Below are 16688 nucleotides of genomic sequence, written 5' to 3' on the forward strand. Positions count from 1 at the left end.
TAACTTGCAGGCATTAATAGTACGCAATATGCTTCGATTGGTTGATACAAGATATGATGATGACTGGAAACAGATGATAAAGACTAGAGAAAGACAGTGACAGAGGCAAGGGGACATATGGACAGCATTATTGAAGAGCAGGAAGCAAGAGTTAAAGAGAGTGGCTTAGTCAGCACCAAAGTTATTTAAAGAAAGGTGAGGGAATCAGGAATGATACCATGGTATGAGATGACGATCGTGATAGGAGATTTAGAGAAGGATGAAAAGACAAAACATATTCTACGGAGATGGAGAATGAGACAAATGAAGGTAAGGTACTCATCTCAAGTAATGAAGGATCAGGATATAAGGAAAGGAGAGGAAGTTAGGGAGTGTTATAACATCAAAGACTGCCTAAGATGGGAGTATGAGGGGTTATAAAAATAGGTGGAACACAATGAAGAAGGGTATTAAAAAAGGTGAACTGATCCTTAAATACTGTAGGAGATTGAAGATAAAAGACAAGAAGAGAAAAGTAAAGCTGGTTAGTTAAAAGTAGGGAAGGACTGGATAACAGGGAAAAAAATGGAAATATGAAGGCACAGTGGGAAACAGCATTAGGAGTGCAAGTAGTAGAAGGATAGTAGACAAGGATAATCCCACTCCCCATATATGGAAGCAATGCCAGGAAATGCAAAATATTTGTGTAAATACTTCTATGCACCAGCCAGATTGGCAGCTATGTTCCCTGAAATGGATGGACACTATTGGAGATGTAAGACAGAAAGAAGTACATGAATCTATTTTGGGAGTGTCAGATGTTAGACAGATATGAGAGACATGGACAATATACTATACAAGGGAGACATGGAAGATATACTACACAAACTAATGGGAGAACAAAATACCTTATCACCAAAGCTATGATTATTAGGATATGAAGAAAAGATAGCAAATAAATGTAAAGTGATAACGACCAAGTAAATGGCAAAAGATAAGAAGGCAATCAGAAGGAAATGGAAAAAAATAATAAGAACTCAAGTGGAAGTGGTATTACAAATAAGAGTTTGGAGTTAACTGAAAGGCTTGGAAAAGATGGGGGAAGATTAAAGGGACCTTTACAGTCATGGAGAAGATGTCAGGAGAAGATTTTAATAATTAAGATTTTCAAACAAGGGTACCACAAAGGGACAGAAAGGATAAAGAATGATAGGAAATATAAGGTACAATGACAGGCTGGGTTAACAAAAGGGACACCCACTTATAAAGGGAGGGGTTGCATACAGTTATAGAAGATGTTTTTTTCTAGTTTGTCTTTTTTCCACTAGCTTTTCTTTACTGTTTTTTATTTTTTTTGTTTTGTTTTAATGACACAAGCTATGACTTTTTATGTCATGCAACTGCCTTGTGGGATTGTATGTAAAAAAGGATAAAATTGTGCTGACTGGGAAAGACAGTTAATAGAATTGCTTTTGGACAAAAGAGTTGAGAGATTTTTCACCAAAAGGCTGAATAAACAACAGGGGATACATTTTAGTTTGTATAGATTTGATCTCATCAGTTTTGTATAACTGATAATATGGTGAAGTCAAATTGTAGTATGAAATGTTATGAGACATTAATTTGCTGTAATGATTTACTGCATTTTTACTTGATTGTTTGAAGTTTTTTTTTACAATAAAGATGATTTAAAACAAAAAATGACTTAACATTCTGGAAAATGCTTCTAGAAGTTGTATCTGTACAGTCTGTGTGAATTTCAAACATTTGGTAGAGATGCAAACCATATGGTTTTTGTGTTATGCCTACCCTTTATGCAGAGTTTAGCAAAGATATAACATAATCATACAGTCAAAATAGCTCTTGTCTTCTATTTCACATAATAAAACATTTCTGACACCCCTCATTAAGCACAAGACAAAGTGTAACACTTCCCAATGGATGTGATACTCAGACACATCAGGCACAAGGCTCTCTAGTTTTTCAGACTAGATTTTCTACTACAAGTTTACTTATATCCCAAAATGGCATTTCTGATCTAAAGTAGGACAGAACAGATACGACATACAGTACCTTGTAACACAAGAACATATGCTACTGAATAATAGTCCTCGTCTGCAATGTCATCCCCTAAATGCCACTTACCTGATAGCAAACTGTCGTTTCTTTTCAGCATCTGAGATATAAACAGGAAGTGTATCAGTGGAGAGTGACTTACAACTGCTGCCCGGTCGACTACTTGTCATTTGACTCTTAGCAACCTTAGAGTCCTTTAAAGGATGGAAAACATGACAGTTAAATTTTGCATTTATTTTAGATGGAAATATACTTAGTTATTTTCCTTATCCCATAATGCATGCAACATGCAAGCAAATTAACTAGCAAGAAGGATTACATATTGGCAAACAGCCAGCTGTACAGGATGTTTAAGTTAGCCTATTTCAGCAAGAAAATGAGTTCATAGGTTCATAAGTAAGTTCTAGGCTTGCTGCCCGTGTGGCCACTGTAAGCCTAGCCAATTTCCCTTTTGGTGCTTGATTTAACTTATCCCATTTGGTGTTAGATTGGCATTACCCATTCCATGGTAGATAATTATATATTACCCTTTGTGAGAGTAACTGTAGATAATATGAGGGAACCCATACATGGGATAAAGCATTCAGGAGATGCTTCTGCCCATTAGTAGTACAGGGATTAGTCCTGGGATAAATTTTCTATTACTCATCCAGAGATCCAAGTTGTGGTTGAATACGGAGATGTTGAAGCTTTGCTTTACTTGGATGGGTAGTTTTTTTCCAGAGAAGTGGTACTGTCTGTGAGATATGTCAGTCCCTCCAAACTGTTCTGCTGATTCACAGGTTCATAGACTGTTACTTAATGACCCTGGGGGGGGGGGGGGGTGCTTTCTAAGTCTAGCCAAGTTTTCATGAAAGAATAATGATGTCCTGTATCCAAACAGGACATTGAGGGCCAAGCATTTATAAGCTACTTCTATCCATAAGGGAGATGGTTGCCAGGAGGGCTGGTGTAAATTTCCTACTCTCCAACCACTGGTCTAGGTTGGGTAATAGATGAATTCAGCTTTACAAGGATGGGAAGCCTTTTCCACAGGCGGGGCAGTCTCTGGGACACATATCTAGCTGTGAAGCCAAAATGTGGAATTTCCTACCTCTAGACTTAACTCATTCCCTCCGGTACAGCTCTTTTGAGTGTGTGCCTTTAACTCCCAGTGGACGTGGCTTGAGCCTTTAAAAAAATAAGTTATCACCTTAAAGTTCTAGTAAATACTCATTGAGAGAGGTCAAATATCAATACAGTTGTGTCTGCCATCACATATGCCTCAAAACAAAATATCCTGGTACCTTGTACGTAACATGGTTTTGGAATTATTACTGCAAATATGAACAATCAATACCTGACGCCTAGAGGAGCAGTAGGAGGTAACTGCAGAAAACGCCTGGAGGTGCACGAACCACAACTAGTAACACTCAATTTAAAAAAATTGCTCAAGGAACATCTATCTAACAACTAGTTTGGCTCATGCAATGGACCAGGGTAAAACACTAATTCCCCTAGATTTCCTTCCACCACACACTACATGTCTGCAAACCTCTTCCTGACTATATTGTTTATACTGTCTACTTTCCTGAATTACTCTCCAGCTTCTTACTACCACATGTCATAGAATCTACAGCTCCCATTAGAAAGTTACTAATTAACTTTGACAGGCCTAACTTTTAACAGACTACTTTATGTCTTTACCTTATAATTATGTTTTTGTTTAAGCTAATACCTTATATTACCCAGCTCACTACTTTGAAATCCTTACTTGACAAAATGCTGTATAAATTCTAACTGTAATCTGTATCAAGAGTATCACACCAGTTTAACACTGTTTACATTATGTTGTGTCTTTCGGCTTTTCCTGGTTAGGGGTCGCCACAGCGGAACTCCGGTCCGTTAATGAGTGGCAGTAGATTTTTATGTGCCGATTTGCCGGCCCTGACGCACAACCTTCAACGAAGGTACGCGCATTCACGCATGTCTCCACACAGAAGACGCTCTAGCTGAGAATCGAACAGGACAACGTCTCACTGTGAGGCGACAACACTACCGCAGCACAACACTGTTTACATTATACCTCTGAAAAAGTTATTGTTAAAAATGTCCTTGTTATTACTTGTCTGTACTTTATGTGGAGATTTTTTCCCTGGGCCTCTGCTGAAAATGGGCTCACACCCAGTTGGACTATCCCAGTAAACAAATGTAAAATAGATAAATAAAAAATCTGTCTCTCCAGCATGTTCTGTTTAAGTCACAGACAAAATTCAGGGCCCTAGACCCTGTACTTATGATACTCTTTGACTTATGAATATGTAGGAGATTCATAAGTCTGGGAGTTTGTGGATGCCTTGTAAACCCGTCATAGATCACTCCTCAGCAATCTATAGGTAACTGAGAAGATGGAAAGGGTTTTAAGGCCTTCTGTGTAATTCAGGTTTGTTACACCTTGTATTCTTTTTGGAAGGAGCCTCTGAGGTCGCTCTAGTTGCTGCACATGCCTGGTCAGGTGCATACCAAAGGGAGCATTGTACTCTATGACTGGTCTCATAAGGCTGGAGTACAGTGGGATAATGACCTCTTTGGACTTAGATGCCATGTCTTTACTTACAACTTGTGCAACATAAAAGGATTTTCTCATCACTGTGGCCATGTGCTGATCAAAGGTAAGGCTAGTGCCTAAATGCATACCCAGATCCCTGACCACTGGGTCGACTCTTAGGAGTGTATTATCAACATGTTAATCAGCCAGGATGGCTGACTTCCCAGAGGGCACAATTATGCATTTCTTTCACTGAGTTTAAGACCATGGTTTTGGCACCATTTGTTTGTTAGAAATGGACCTTCCTGAAGAATGCTAGTGTTCCCAGGGGAATTGATGATAACCCCCAACTTGCAATCATCTGCAAACTTAGTCTGCCATAAACCTTCAGTATTTGCTTCCAATTCCAGATGCCAAAAAGGGGCAGGCCTACTACCAAGCCCTGGGGGACTCCACTAGTGACTGGCCTCTTGGTGTAAGTGGCCTCCCCTATTTTGACCTCCTGGGTTCTTTCAGTGAGCCAGCTGGTTATCCAGTGGGTGATAAAATGGTTTACACCTAAAGTAGTGAGATTGTCTATAATGCTTGAGTAGGGTAGTGTATCAAAACCCTTGCCATGTCAAGATAATCTGTGTGCACTGTCTTATCTTCATCAAGTGCTTTGGTGACCCTCTCAAAAAAGTCCACCAGATTTAATAGGCATGACCTTCCTTTAACAAAGCCTAACTGTGATGGGTCCAGTGTTTGCAGGTTACATGTGTCCTCATTTATCATGTCCATGATTCTTTCCATGGCCTTAAATAAAAGGCTGGCAAGACTTATGGGCCTGTAGTTACCCGGATCAGTGGATGGACCTCTTTTGTGCAAGGGAATGACTGTAGCCATCTTCCATTCCTTGGGTACAAAACTTGACTGATGGCTGCAGTTGAAAAGTGATTCAAGTGGACCAGAGAGGACATGTTTCCTGCTGTTTATTAGACATCCTGGGTTGTTGTTGGGGCCCACTGATGCAGCGTTTTTGGCCTTGAAAAGTGCATTGACAACCTGTTCCCTAGTAATGGTTGGGGGGATTGTGTTGCATGGTATTTCCTTTGGACTATCTGGCGGGTAGTGGGGGAGAAATTTGAACTGAAACTGTCGGACAAAAGATTGGTAATGGCCTCTGCTTCAGTGTGGGTGGTACCATTTACAATAAGTTCTGCACATTGTTCTGTATTTCCTCTGAGGTTACAGACATAACTGTAGAAAGCTTTGTGGTTATCCTTTGCCTGAAAAGCAATTTTTTCTTCAAATTTAGCCTTTGAAGTATTAATTAACCCTCTTAGCTGCCTGTTAAATTGGTCATGGGGATTTTAGTATGTATGGCGTTTTTCCTCCTATGGTTGGCCAAGATTTGTTTTTTCTTTTGTTATTTAACTGATTGATACTGTGATTCCACATAGCATAGAGAGGTTAGTTGAGGAATAGTTCCTAAAGGTTTTTGGTTTTGCTAGATGCCTGGATTTAATTTTTATTTCAAGCAATACTGCCTTATGGTCAGATCTCACAAGCAAAGATATTACACTGGGTGAGGAAAATCACCCCCCACCCCATGTTCATGAGTACAAGGTCAAGGATGTTTGCACCCCTGATAGGAGAATGGACCAGCTGTTCCAGGACGTTGGTATTAACAAAGTTTAGGAATCACTGGGCTTGTGCATTAAAATTGGTGTAGAATTCCCAATATATAGAGGGCTAGTTGAGATTCCCCATGAATATCATATTGGGTTGAATGGTGAGGGACTCTAGTACATTGAGACAGGCAGTATGGGTTTCTTGGGATATGGAGGGGGACGTATAGTTTGCAAGGATATGGTATGACAACCTGTCTATGGTGCGTTGTACATGTACGAGTTCCAGTTGCTAATATACTAACTAGTTTGGATGTGATTTCACTATAGACTGAGGCTCATCCACCTTTAGTTCCTTCCTATGCAGTAGCCGGTCAAAGGTGTGAAAGGCATTATAACCTTGCACTACTGGGGTACTCTCAGTGACTTTAAACCATGCCTCCATTACTAAACAGATGTTTACACTCTCCAGAGAGAGAAAGGCTTGCAGGGAGTGGACTTTCTTGTTAAGACTTCAAGCATTGAGCAGTACCACCTTTGTAGGTTCGGTTAAGCTGGCAGGTTTTTCAGTCTGACACTGCCTAGAAAAGGCACTATGGGGGGTGATAAAGGTCTTTGCTAATATCCAAAAGCCTAGAGGGATAAGTGCAGACCATTCCTGGCAAAGCAGAGTGGTCTGTTAGCCATGTCCGCCAGGCTGTCAAATATTGCACCACCCCCCAGACTGACACCAGAAGCTAAGCCATTTGCCAAAATCAATCATTTCCTGTTAGTAACATGGCATCATGCTTGGTAAGGTAGTAATGCTGCTCAGTGCTAGGCTCATACCTGCCTGAGACATTATCAGTGAGCTTGTTCATGTCTTGCTTCATATAGTCAAAGGAGGCACATCTCGGGTCATTAACACACATATGGACTCTGACAGACTCATACTGGTACCTGTGGTTCAATGACATGTGTCTGTGTGATTTGACGGATCCTAGCTCCAGAAAGGTAACTAACTGTGACTCTCTCCTTGCTCAGTTTGGTGAGGGGGGGCCATCATTGTGCCACACTACAGAATCACCAATGACCAGGAAATTTGGTTGTGTGCTGGTTTGCCTTAAGGGCTTAGCAGTGGAGGTAATGGATACAGTGTTATGATATGCAGGTGGTGTTTTAAAAGAATGTCTATGTGATGGCCAATGACCCTTTCTTTGATTTTACTGTGCAGGTGGTCTTAGTGTTTTAGGAGGATTGCCTAAGTGCCTCAGCATAAGTAGTTATATATGCAGGGTCTTTACCCTGTGCAGCAGGAGTGGTGCAAGTGTCACTGACAATCTCTATAGGATTAGTTTTTGTTGTATGATAGAGTTTTGCCTTCAGCATGAGAGTATATTTACACCTCATTCAGACTGTATCTGTTTTATTAAAAATAAATGGCTTGTCAGGGTATATGAGACAATTGCTACAATGCCTCAGAATACCCAACTCAACCAGAATGGCCACAGAGAGAGTCAGGTGCATATCCATGGCTACTGATATACTAGGGAGGAGTAAGGAACACTTAAATATTGAAAAAGTTAATAAGACAAGAAACTTGATGAGCAAAACTCAGCTATGAGCAAACTAGATGCTCTAGTCATTAAAAAAAATCTGTCTAGACAGTAATGCCACAAGAGTGTAGACCACAAACCTTCTTAATGTAAAATAAATGGTTTGGCGACCAAGTGCTTAAATCAGAACAAAAACACTTAGAATAACAGGCACAATAAGCCTTCACTAGCAATTCCCAACTCAGAAGGGCAGAGGCTATCCTCTCCTCCCACAAGACTGTAAACCAGAAACCTTAATGTAAAATATCTGTCCTGAAGCCCAAGTGCTTAAACCAGAATTAAAACACTTTTAGATGTCGGAAAAGAGATTTAGATCCCTAGACCAAGCATTTCTGATGCCATTTGACTTGCTGATGTGCAGTGGGCCCATCCGTATTGTGTTGGAGGATGTTTTATATGCCAAACACAGGTCATCGCTTAGCAGTCTGTAAGATACAGAGTACAGTAACATAGCCTTGAGTCAGTCCATGTAGGATATATTATTTAGGCCTTGTATCCTTTTAGTAAGTTATCTCTGTGGGCATTCACAGATTCATGCCATAGGGGACAGTATACTAACTGACTGGCCTAAAGATGGCTGAGTAAAGGGGGCAATAACATCTCTGGATCTAGACGCAATTGATTTGTTTATAAACTGTGCAATACAGAAGAACTTTCTTACACCGGTGGACACATGTTGGTTGAAAGTTAGGTCACTATCCACATAAGTTCCCAAATCCCAAAAAACTGGGTCAGCTCTTAGGGGCATATTTGTCAATGTGTTATTTCCTGGGTAGATGGATTACCAAAGGTTACAATAATGCATTTTTTGGCATTTAGTTTAAGTCCATGATTTTGGCAGCTGTTATTTTATTATTTTTTTTTTTGGGGGGGGGCAAAGTTTCCTGAAAGATGACCAAGTCATTTTGGGATTCAATAATTGCTTCTAGCTTGCAGTCATCTGCAAACTTAGTAAGCCAGAGCCCTTTGGTATTGGCTTTAGATGCCAAATAGGAGAGGTCCCAACACTAAACCCTGGGGGACTCTATTGGTGACTGGTCTCTTTGTGGAGGTAGATTCCCCATTTTGATTTCCTGTGTCCAATCTGGGAGTGGGTTGGCAATCCAGCAAGTAATACATGATTTTAGTCCCAGTTTATTTTCTTTTTCTACTATGCCTGAGTGAGGGATCATGTCTAAGGTTTGGCCAGGTTGAGGTATCTGGTATGCATCGTTTTATTTTCATTCATTGCTTTGGTGACCTTTTCAAAAAGTCCACCAGGTTGAGTTAGCATGATCTGCCTTTATTAAATTACTACTTCAGAAAAGGGCAAACATACATTAACAGAATAGGAAACAAACCATATTACTTTTTTTCTATTTACATACATTATGCACCATATTTTCCTTCTTTGCAATTATCATCAGTCAAACACTGCATTCCTGAATTCCTGCCTTCCCTTAAACCTCACTCCTTCTACTCCTCCCAAACATTATTATGCATGTATTGTTACCACAATTTGCTCCTTCATTTTTCTAAAGATCCCTCTTTCAGTTCTTTTATCTCTTTTATAATATAATATTCAATACTTTAAATACAGTTGGTTTAGACTTTGATTTCAATTTTGTAGTAATTGCTTTTTTGATGAACAAATGAATTGAACGTAATAAGGCTTTACTATGTCTAGGTAATTCAGATCCTGTGACTCAGCTCAGAAAAATCATACCCTTAGTTATAGCCATTTGCTCACCCAATATTTCTGACAGAATACTCTGTAGGAAATTTTTAAAATTTTCCAATTCACTGCACTTGCAAAACACATGTTCCCAGTTACCTCTTTCTTCCCCATCACATCTCCAACATTTACCATATACCTGAAGAATATTTATTTGATGTTTGCTTGGGGCATAAAAATAACTATGCAAACACTTCCAAGCAAATATCCTAAACCTTCTGGACTTCGTTACATTCCTGGGAGCCATGCATATGTTCTCCCATTGTTCTCTTGTAAATTGCTTTTCCAGTCTCTCTTCCCAATTTTTTTTAACCTCATCTGATTCTTCTAGTTATCATGCAATATTTTATATGCCTTACTAATTATCCCTTTTTACCATCAGGAGCTTCTGTCTTAGATTTAACTAAAAATCACACTAAAGTAGGTCTTTCACTTAAGATGCCCATAACCCTTTCTCTTTGCCTGTACTCTGATATCAATCCCTGGTAGGGAAGGCAGTCTCTAGCCTGCAGTCCAAATGTCTACTTGGCCTCATCCCATTCTATCACCTTTCCCTCTCCAGTTATTTGCTCCCAGTACCTAGGTTCCTTTGCCAGGTTTCTCCAGAAAATTCCAGCCCCCTATTGACTATTATATGTACCCTACATGCTGTCATTGCTATTGGCAGAATCCCCCTTCTCATTCCTGTGTTGGCTTACTTCTTGGAATACTTTCTGCTACTTTATGAATACAATATTCTGTTTGGTTGTTATTATTCTCCTTAAGGATCTGCATCCAAAATCTCACTTTCTATTTATTTCTTGAATTCCTGCCCTGCTTCATCATCATCCCTTTCTATTTTAAATTATAACCTTCTGCTTGTGTTATGTATATGAGCCTTAACTGTGTAGCCCTAAAATACTATTTCAAATCAGGTAATCTTAAACCACCTTGTTCTGTTGGAAGGATCAACTTATCCTCGCTTAACTCTTGCCTTCTTCCCTTCTCTTTTCCAGATAAATTCCTTCAACTCTTTATTAATTTTTGCCTACAACTCCTCTTCTGGTTGATAAACATATGCCTAACCTGTATAAAAAATTAAAGGGATTAAAACATTTTAACTGATTGTATTTTACTATCCATATCCATAAACAGGAGCTTCCACTTTCACAGTTTTTGCATTTTTTTAGTCTCTTGCCACATATAACATTTTTAATCCATACCTCTAAATACTTCATCTTATTGTGCCCCCATAAATATGTGTACTGCTGAACCAATTTGTGTGTGGGTCCAGAATTTACAGCTGCAACCTTTGTTTTATCTTCACCAATTTCATATCCCGAAAAGAGTTGAAACAGTCTCAAAATGTTCCATAACAGCGAAATGTCCTTTTCTGGCTTTATTAGGTACAAAATAATATCTGCAAATAAAACAAACTTTTCTTGATTACCATACCAATTATAGCTTTTTATTTCTGAGGCCCTTATTTTCTTTTCCAATGGCTCTAAATATAAACCAAATAACAAACAGAAAAGAGGACACCTCTTCCTAGTTCCTCTGTTCAAAAACAACTGATCAGAGAGGAACCCTCCCACTTTAATTCTTGCCTCTGATCTTTCATATACCCTGCTAATTATCCTTATGACTGTATCAGGGAATGCAAATGCTTCCATTTTCCTGCTCATAAAATTCCAGCTTACTCTGTCAAATACTTTCTCTTCATAAAAACCCACCAACAGTAGCAGTATTTTCCTATATTCTGCTCCCTTCTAAATCATCAATGTTCTATTAATGTTTTTTTTTTACACAAGAAACATCTTTATTGAATTATCACTTATGACATGAGCAATCATACATTTATATAAATGAAAACAAATGATAACATATTTTCAGTTGCAAACATTATAAATCACTCATAATCTTCTACACAGTCATTGTCAGTCAAATATTACATAACTCATTCATTTCCTGCTTTCCTTTAAACCTCAATCCTCCTCCAAAACATTATTCTGCATGTATCGTTCCCACAAATCCCATTTTTCTATGTAATTTGCTCCTACCCTTTTCTAAAGCTTCCATGTCCACTCTTAAATTGGATTAAACTTTAATTTCCATTTTCTAGTAACTTCTTTTTTGTCAGCCACCAGAATTAAATTCATCAAGGCCTTACTACGTCACTGCAATTCCAATTCTGTATCACAGCTCAAAAAAATAATTTCCTTAGTTACACCAATTTGCTCACCTAGTACTTCTAACAGAGTAGTCTGCATGGAATTTTTAAAGTCTGCCAACTTATCATACTGCCAAAAATATGTTCCCAATTACCTCTTTCTTCCCCATCACACTTGCAACATTTGCAATCTACCTGAGGAAAAATTTTTTGGAGTCTGCTTGGGGTATAAAATATCTATGCAAACACTTCCAAGCAAAGATCCTAAATCCTCTTGACTTTTTGCACATTTGAGAGTCATACATATATCCTGCCATTGTTTCTTTGTGAATTGCTTATCCAATTTCCCTTCCCAATCAAGTCTAACCTCCTGTGATAGATTCCTATAGTTCTCATGCAATATTTTACATGCCCAACTAATTATCCCCTTTTAACAGGAGCTTCTTTTTTTAGATTCTACTAAAAAACTCTACAAGTGCTGGTCTTTCACTTAGGATCCCCCTATTTGTTTCTCTTTGCCTATACTGTGATATCAGTCCTTGATAGGGAAGGCAATATCTAGTCTACAGTCCAAATGAATCCTTGGCCTCTACCCATTCTATTATCTTTGCCTTTCTAATTATCTGTTCCCAATACCTTGGATCCTTTATATTAATGTTGTCAAATGTTGGCCTCCACTCCACAAAAAAAAAAAAAGACATTTATTTGCCATTCTTTTAGCTAGTGTAGACATAAACACTTTATAATCATGGTTTGAAACTGAAATGGGCCTATATGAAGCTGGGTCTGATGTTTTTTTACTGTCCTTAGGTAATACAAACACCACAGCTTTCTTGTAAGATGTTGGTGATACCCCTCCTTTTAAAATACTGTTAAGCAAAATCTTCCAGATCTTTATGACTTTCCTTTCTCCTAACTTCCAAACTTCCACAGGAATACCATCTGCTCCTGGAGACTTTCCTGAATATTGATAATACATAAACCTTTTTATCTAATCCCCTCCTATCTCAACTATTAGTTGTTGACTCTTATCTTCCTCTAACCTTGATATAGCTAAGTCTTTCATAAATATTTCCATTTGTGTTCTTTCTTCATTTCCATATTTCTCTGCTTTATACAAATTTTCATAACATTTCCAAAGTATTTTCTAAAACCTCTACAGGACCTCTGTTTATTTATTTATTTGTTATAGGCTCCCTAAGTTTGGAAACAATGCTTTCTACTGCCTAATTCGTGCTAAAAGGTTTTCTGCTTTGGCGTTATTATCAAAAAATAATTGCTTAATAGCAATTTTTCCAAACTTGTTGATATTATCCAGATACTCCTTTAGTTTCTCTTTAGTACTCTACATTTGGGCCTCATCTTGTTCTTTGAGATTCCCCTTATTCTGCAATACTTTAACGTTTGTCAGCCCCTATAAGTAATTCATAGTACTTCTTAACCATATTTCTTATTCTTTTATTTCTACTCTGTTTTTAAACTCCATTTTAATTTTATCCTAATCACTACCTATAACTTCTGAAAATATTTCTATCTTCCCTGATAACTCTCAGATAATTTCAACTACCCATTCCTTAAATTCCTTTCTTTTAAGAGGTAGGTGGGAAAGCCCCACTGTCTCATTTTACTTCATTACCCTGGATTTTTATTTTAGTTTCGTTGGTGCATGACTGAAAATAGTTATTGAATGTGTGTCAAAGCTTTCAATTCAGGGTGGCTTTGGCATAATGGTTAAAGTATTAACCTCATAGATAAACAGTACAGGGTTTAGTTCTGACCTTGAGTTATTAGATAAGCTTAAAATGGCCCTTCAAGTCAGTTAGCCTAGTATGTACCTATGAACCTATGAATTAAATGCAAATGTTGCTACAGTATGAAATGTAATTTCTATCTTGTCTAGCTCAGTTATTGCAACTTGGGGAATAATAGTAAATTCTCTCTGAGCGTCTGCTACTGAATTCGCATCGTCCATACCAACTGTTTTAATAAATTTCTTTAGAAATCTACCCTCTTTTGTTATATTTTCCCTTATAGGTTCCCCTGATGCATCCTCACCATTGCAAATCAAGTTTCAGTCCCCACCTATAAGTAATATTTTCTGCTCACTTTCTCATAAAATTTTCTTAAGCTCTACAATAGCGATTTTTGGTGGAATATAAAATACACTCTATTGTAGTCCTGCTCCCTTGCCTATACCTCCTTACTACCACAAATCTACCATTATCATCTTTTTCCCTCTTCTACCAGTATTGGAACCCCTTTTACAATTAGTACAACTACTTCCCTTTGACTTTGTCACTATAATCCTTTCTTTATCAAATTCACAAGCTCATCTCTTTCCATATGTGTCTTCTGCAGCATTACTATTTATTTTATTTATTTATTTATTTTACATTTGTTTACCGGGAAAGTCTGACTGGATATATGTCCATTTTCAGCAGAGGCCCGGGGAGAAAAGCTCCAGAAAAAGTACAGTTACATAAAGACAATAGAGAGAAAGATTGCAAGTACATGTAAATATACATAGTTCAGTAGGATACAAGCACACATTTGAATAAATGCATTCATATGTAAGGTGCTAACATACAGACAACAGGTTTGACTTCACTTAAGGTAACAAATATTGAAAATTTCATATTGGGAATTAGGTCCTTTAATAGTTCAGGCTCAGTTAGAATAAGAGTAGACAGAGTATTCACAAACTGCAGGTAGTAGTTAGTCTGGGTTTAAACAGGGACATTGCCATTGTGTTTGGAGGTGGTGTTTGAGGCTTTTTTTGAACAGGGTTAGGGAGGGTTGGAGAGTGAGTGTGGCAGGTAGTGAGTTCCAGGTTTTTCCTACTGAGTTGGCAAATAGTGAGTCCCCTGCCACATTTTTGCTCTTGGACATTTGCACCAGCAGCTTGTCAGTAGAGCGCAGGGACCTCAGGTTGCTATATGGTTTAATTATATCGTTTAATGCAGGGGTGCATTCAGGTTGGTATAGAACCTTGTGGGCTATAATGAGTTGGTTATATTGGACCAGGCTAGGCCATTCTAGCCATCCGAGTTGAGTTAGGTTTAGACAATGGTGGGTCCTATAGGGTGTACCTGTGGCGAACCTGGCAACTTGGTGATAGCATCTAGCAAGTTTGGTGAGAGAAGCTTTATTTAGGTTAGTGTAAAGAGGGGAAGCATAGAGTAGGGTGGATAGTAAGTGGGATCGGGCAATGGTAGTTCTTGCTAATGGGGTGAGAAAGGATTTGTTCCTATAGAGGAAGCCCAGCTTTTTGTTGACAGATTTGATTGTTTGATTAACATGGGAGTCGTATTTTAGTGTATTGTCCACTGTGAACCCGAGGAGTTTAGTGTGAGTATCTGGGGAGATAGTAGTGCCATTGTTGGATGTTAAAGTAAAAAATGGTGAGGTGGTTTTACTATTGGAGGAAAATATTAGGAGTTTGGTTTTTTGAGGGTTTAAGAGAAGCTGACAGTCAGCAAACCATTTTTCTACCTCAGTGAAGGTATACTGGGTTAGGGTCATGAGTTCAGTTAAGGAGGACGCTGTGCAGATTAGTGTAGAGTCATCTGCATATTGAATGCAAGTGGCCTTGGGGGTAATAGTAGGTAGGTCATTGATGAAGATAGAGAAGAGTAGGGGACCTAGTATGGACCCTTGGGGGACTCCCAGAGTAATAGGTAGTTGGGTGGATAGAGTATTTTTCCATAATACAGCTTGTTTTCTCTCAGTCAGATATGATTGGAACCATTTAATGGGGTCATAGTTAAGTGACAGGTGCTTCAGGGCAAGGATAAGTAGCTGGTGATTGACCATGTCAAAGGCTTTAGAGAGATCTAGGAAGAGAGCTGAGGTTAGTTTGTTATTGTTTCTGTTTATGTTGATAGTATTAGAGAAGGATAGGAGGGTGGAAGTGGTGCTATGATGAGGCTTAAAGCCGTGCTGGGAGTTGGCCAGGAGTTGATTTTGGGTGAGGTAATGGGTTCATTGGTTATGGATGCATTTCTCCAGTATTTTGGCCAGTGGTGATAGAATGGTTATTGGCCTGTAGTTAGAGAGGTCTACTGAGTTACCTCCCTTATGAAGGGGTATGACATGGGAGACCTTCCAGAGAGAGGGGCAATAGGTTTCAGATAGTGAGCGGTTTATGATAATCAAAATGGGGTACGCAATGGCCTCTGCACTTTTCTGTAGGTATTCGGGTGGAAGGAGATCAGCTGCTAGGGTTGTGGGCTTTAGCTTGGTGAGTAGTGATTTGATGGTAGAAGTGGATACAGGCTGGAAGTTAAAGGGTAGTTGGGTGGAGATAGATGAGAAATTCTGTGAGGGGTTGATGGGGGGTAGCTGGCTAGCTAGTGACTGGATGGTCTTGGTAAAGAAGTTGTTAAAGATATTAGCAGTTTCCTCTGGAGTTTTTAGATTGTAATCTGATGGGGTGGGAGTGGTAATTTGGCCAGGGTGGAGCAGTTTGTTAATGCCTGCCCAGCATTTTTGAGGTTTATTCTGATGTTTGTGCTGGAGGTGTTGGTAATAGTTTTTTTTGTCCAACAGTGTGGCTTTCTTGGCATCATTCCTTAACTGTTAATATGGTCAAGTGGGTCTTTAGAGGTACGCCAATTATCCCATGCTTTGTTTCTTGCCAAGAATTTGGTTCTAGTAGCCTTCGTGAGCCAGAGGGGCCGGCCACGGTGGTGCAGCGGTTAGCGTTGTCGCCTCACAGCAAGAGGTTCTCCGGTTCGATCCTTGGCTGGGGTGCCTTCTGTGCAGAGTCTGCATGTTCTCCCTGTGGTCGCGTGGGTTTTCTCCGGGTGCTCCGGTTTCCTCCCACATCCCAAAGACATGCAGTAGGTGGATTGGATACTCTAAATTGGCCCTAGGTGTGAGTGCGTGTGTGCCTTCTGTGGAAGGTTGGGCGCCGGGCTGGCAACTCGACATTGTAAAACTCCACTGCTAATCATGTGTGCGGACAGATGATCCACTGTGGCGACCCCTAACCGGGAAAAAGCCGAAAGAAGAAGCCTTTGTGAGCCAGGGGGCTGTC

General features: G+C 39.2%; 1 protein-coding gene across 1 annotated transcript in view; it reads right to left on the reverse strand.

The window, feature by feature from the left end:
• The window catches only part of FAM161B (FAM161 centrosomal protein B), a 479347-nt gene that overhangs the window by 212466 nt on the left and 250193 nt on the right, over nt 1-16688 (reverse strand). The window contains exon 5 of the mRNA XM_044074719.1: nt 2125-2249. Coding sequence (XP_043930654.1) covers nt 2125-2249 — 125 coding nt within the window. The remainder of the gene's footprint in view (nt 1-2124; nt 2250-16688) is intronic.

Source organism: Protopterus annectens, chromosome 6.part0, assembly GCF_019279795.1.
Source record: "Protopterus annectens isolate FY-2018-M chromosome 6.part0, PAN1.0, whole genome shotgun sequence".
In the NCBI taxonomy this organism is placed as follows: domain Eukaryota; kingdom Metazoa; phylum Chordata; order Ceratodontiformes; family Protopteridae; genus Protopterus; species Protopterus annectens.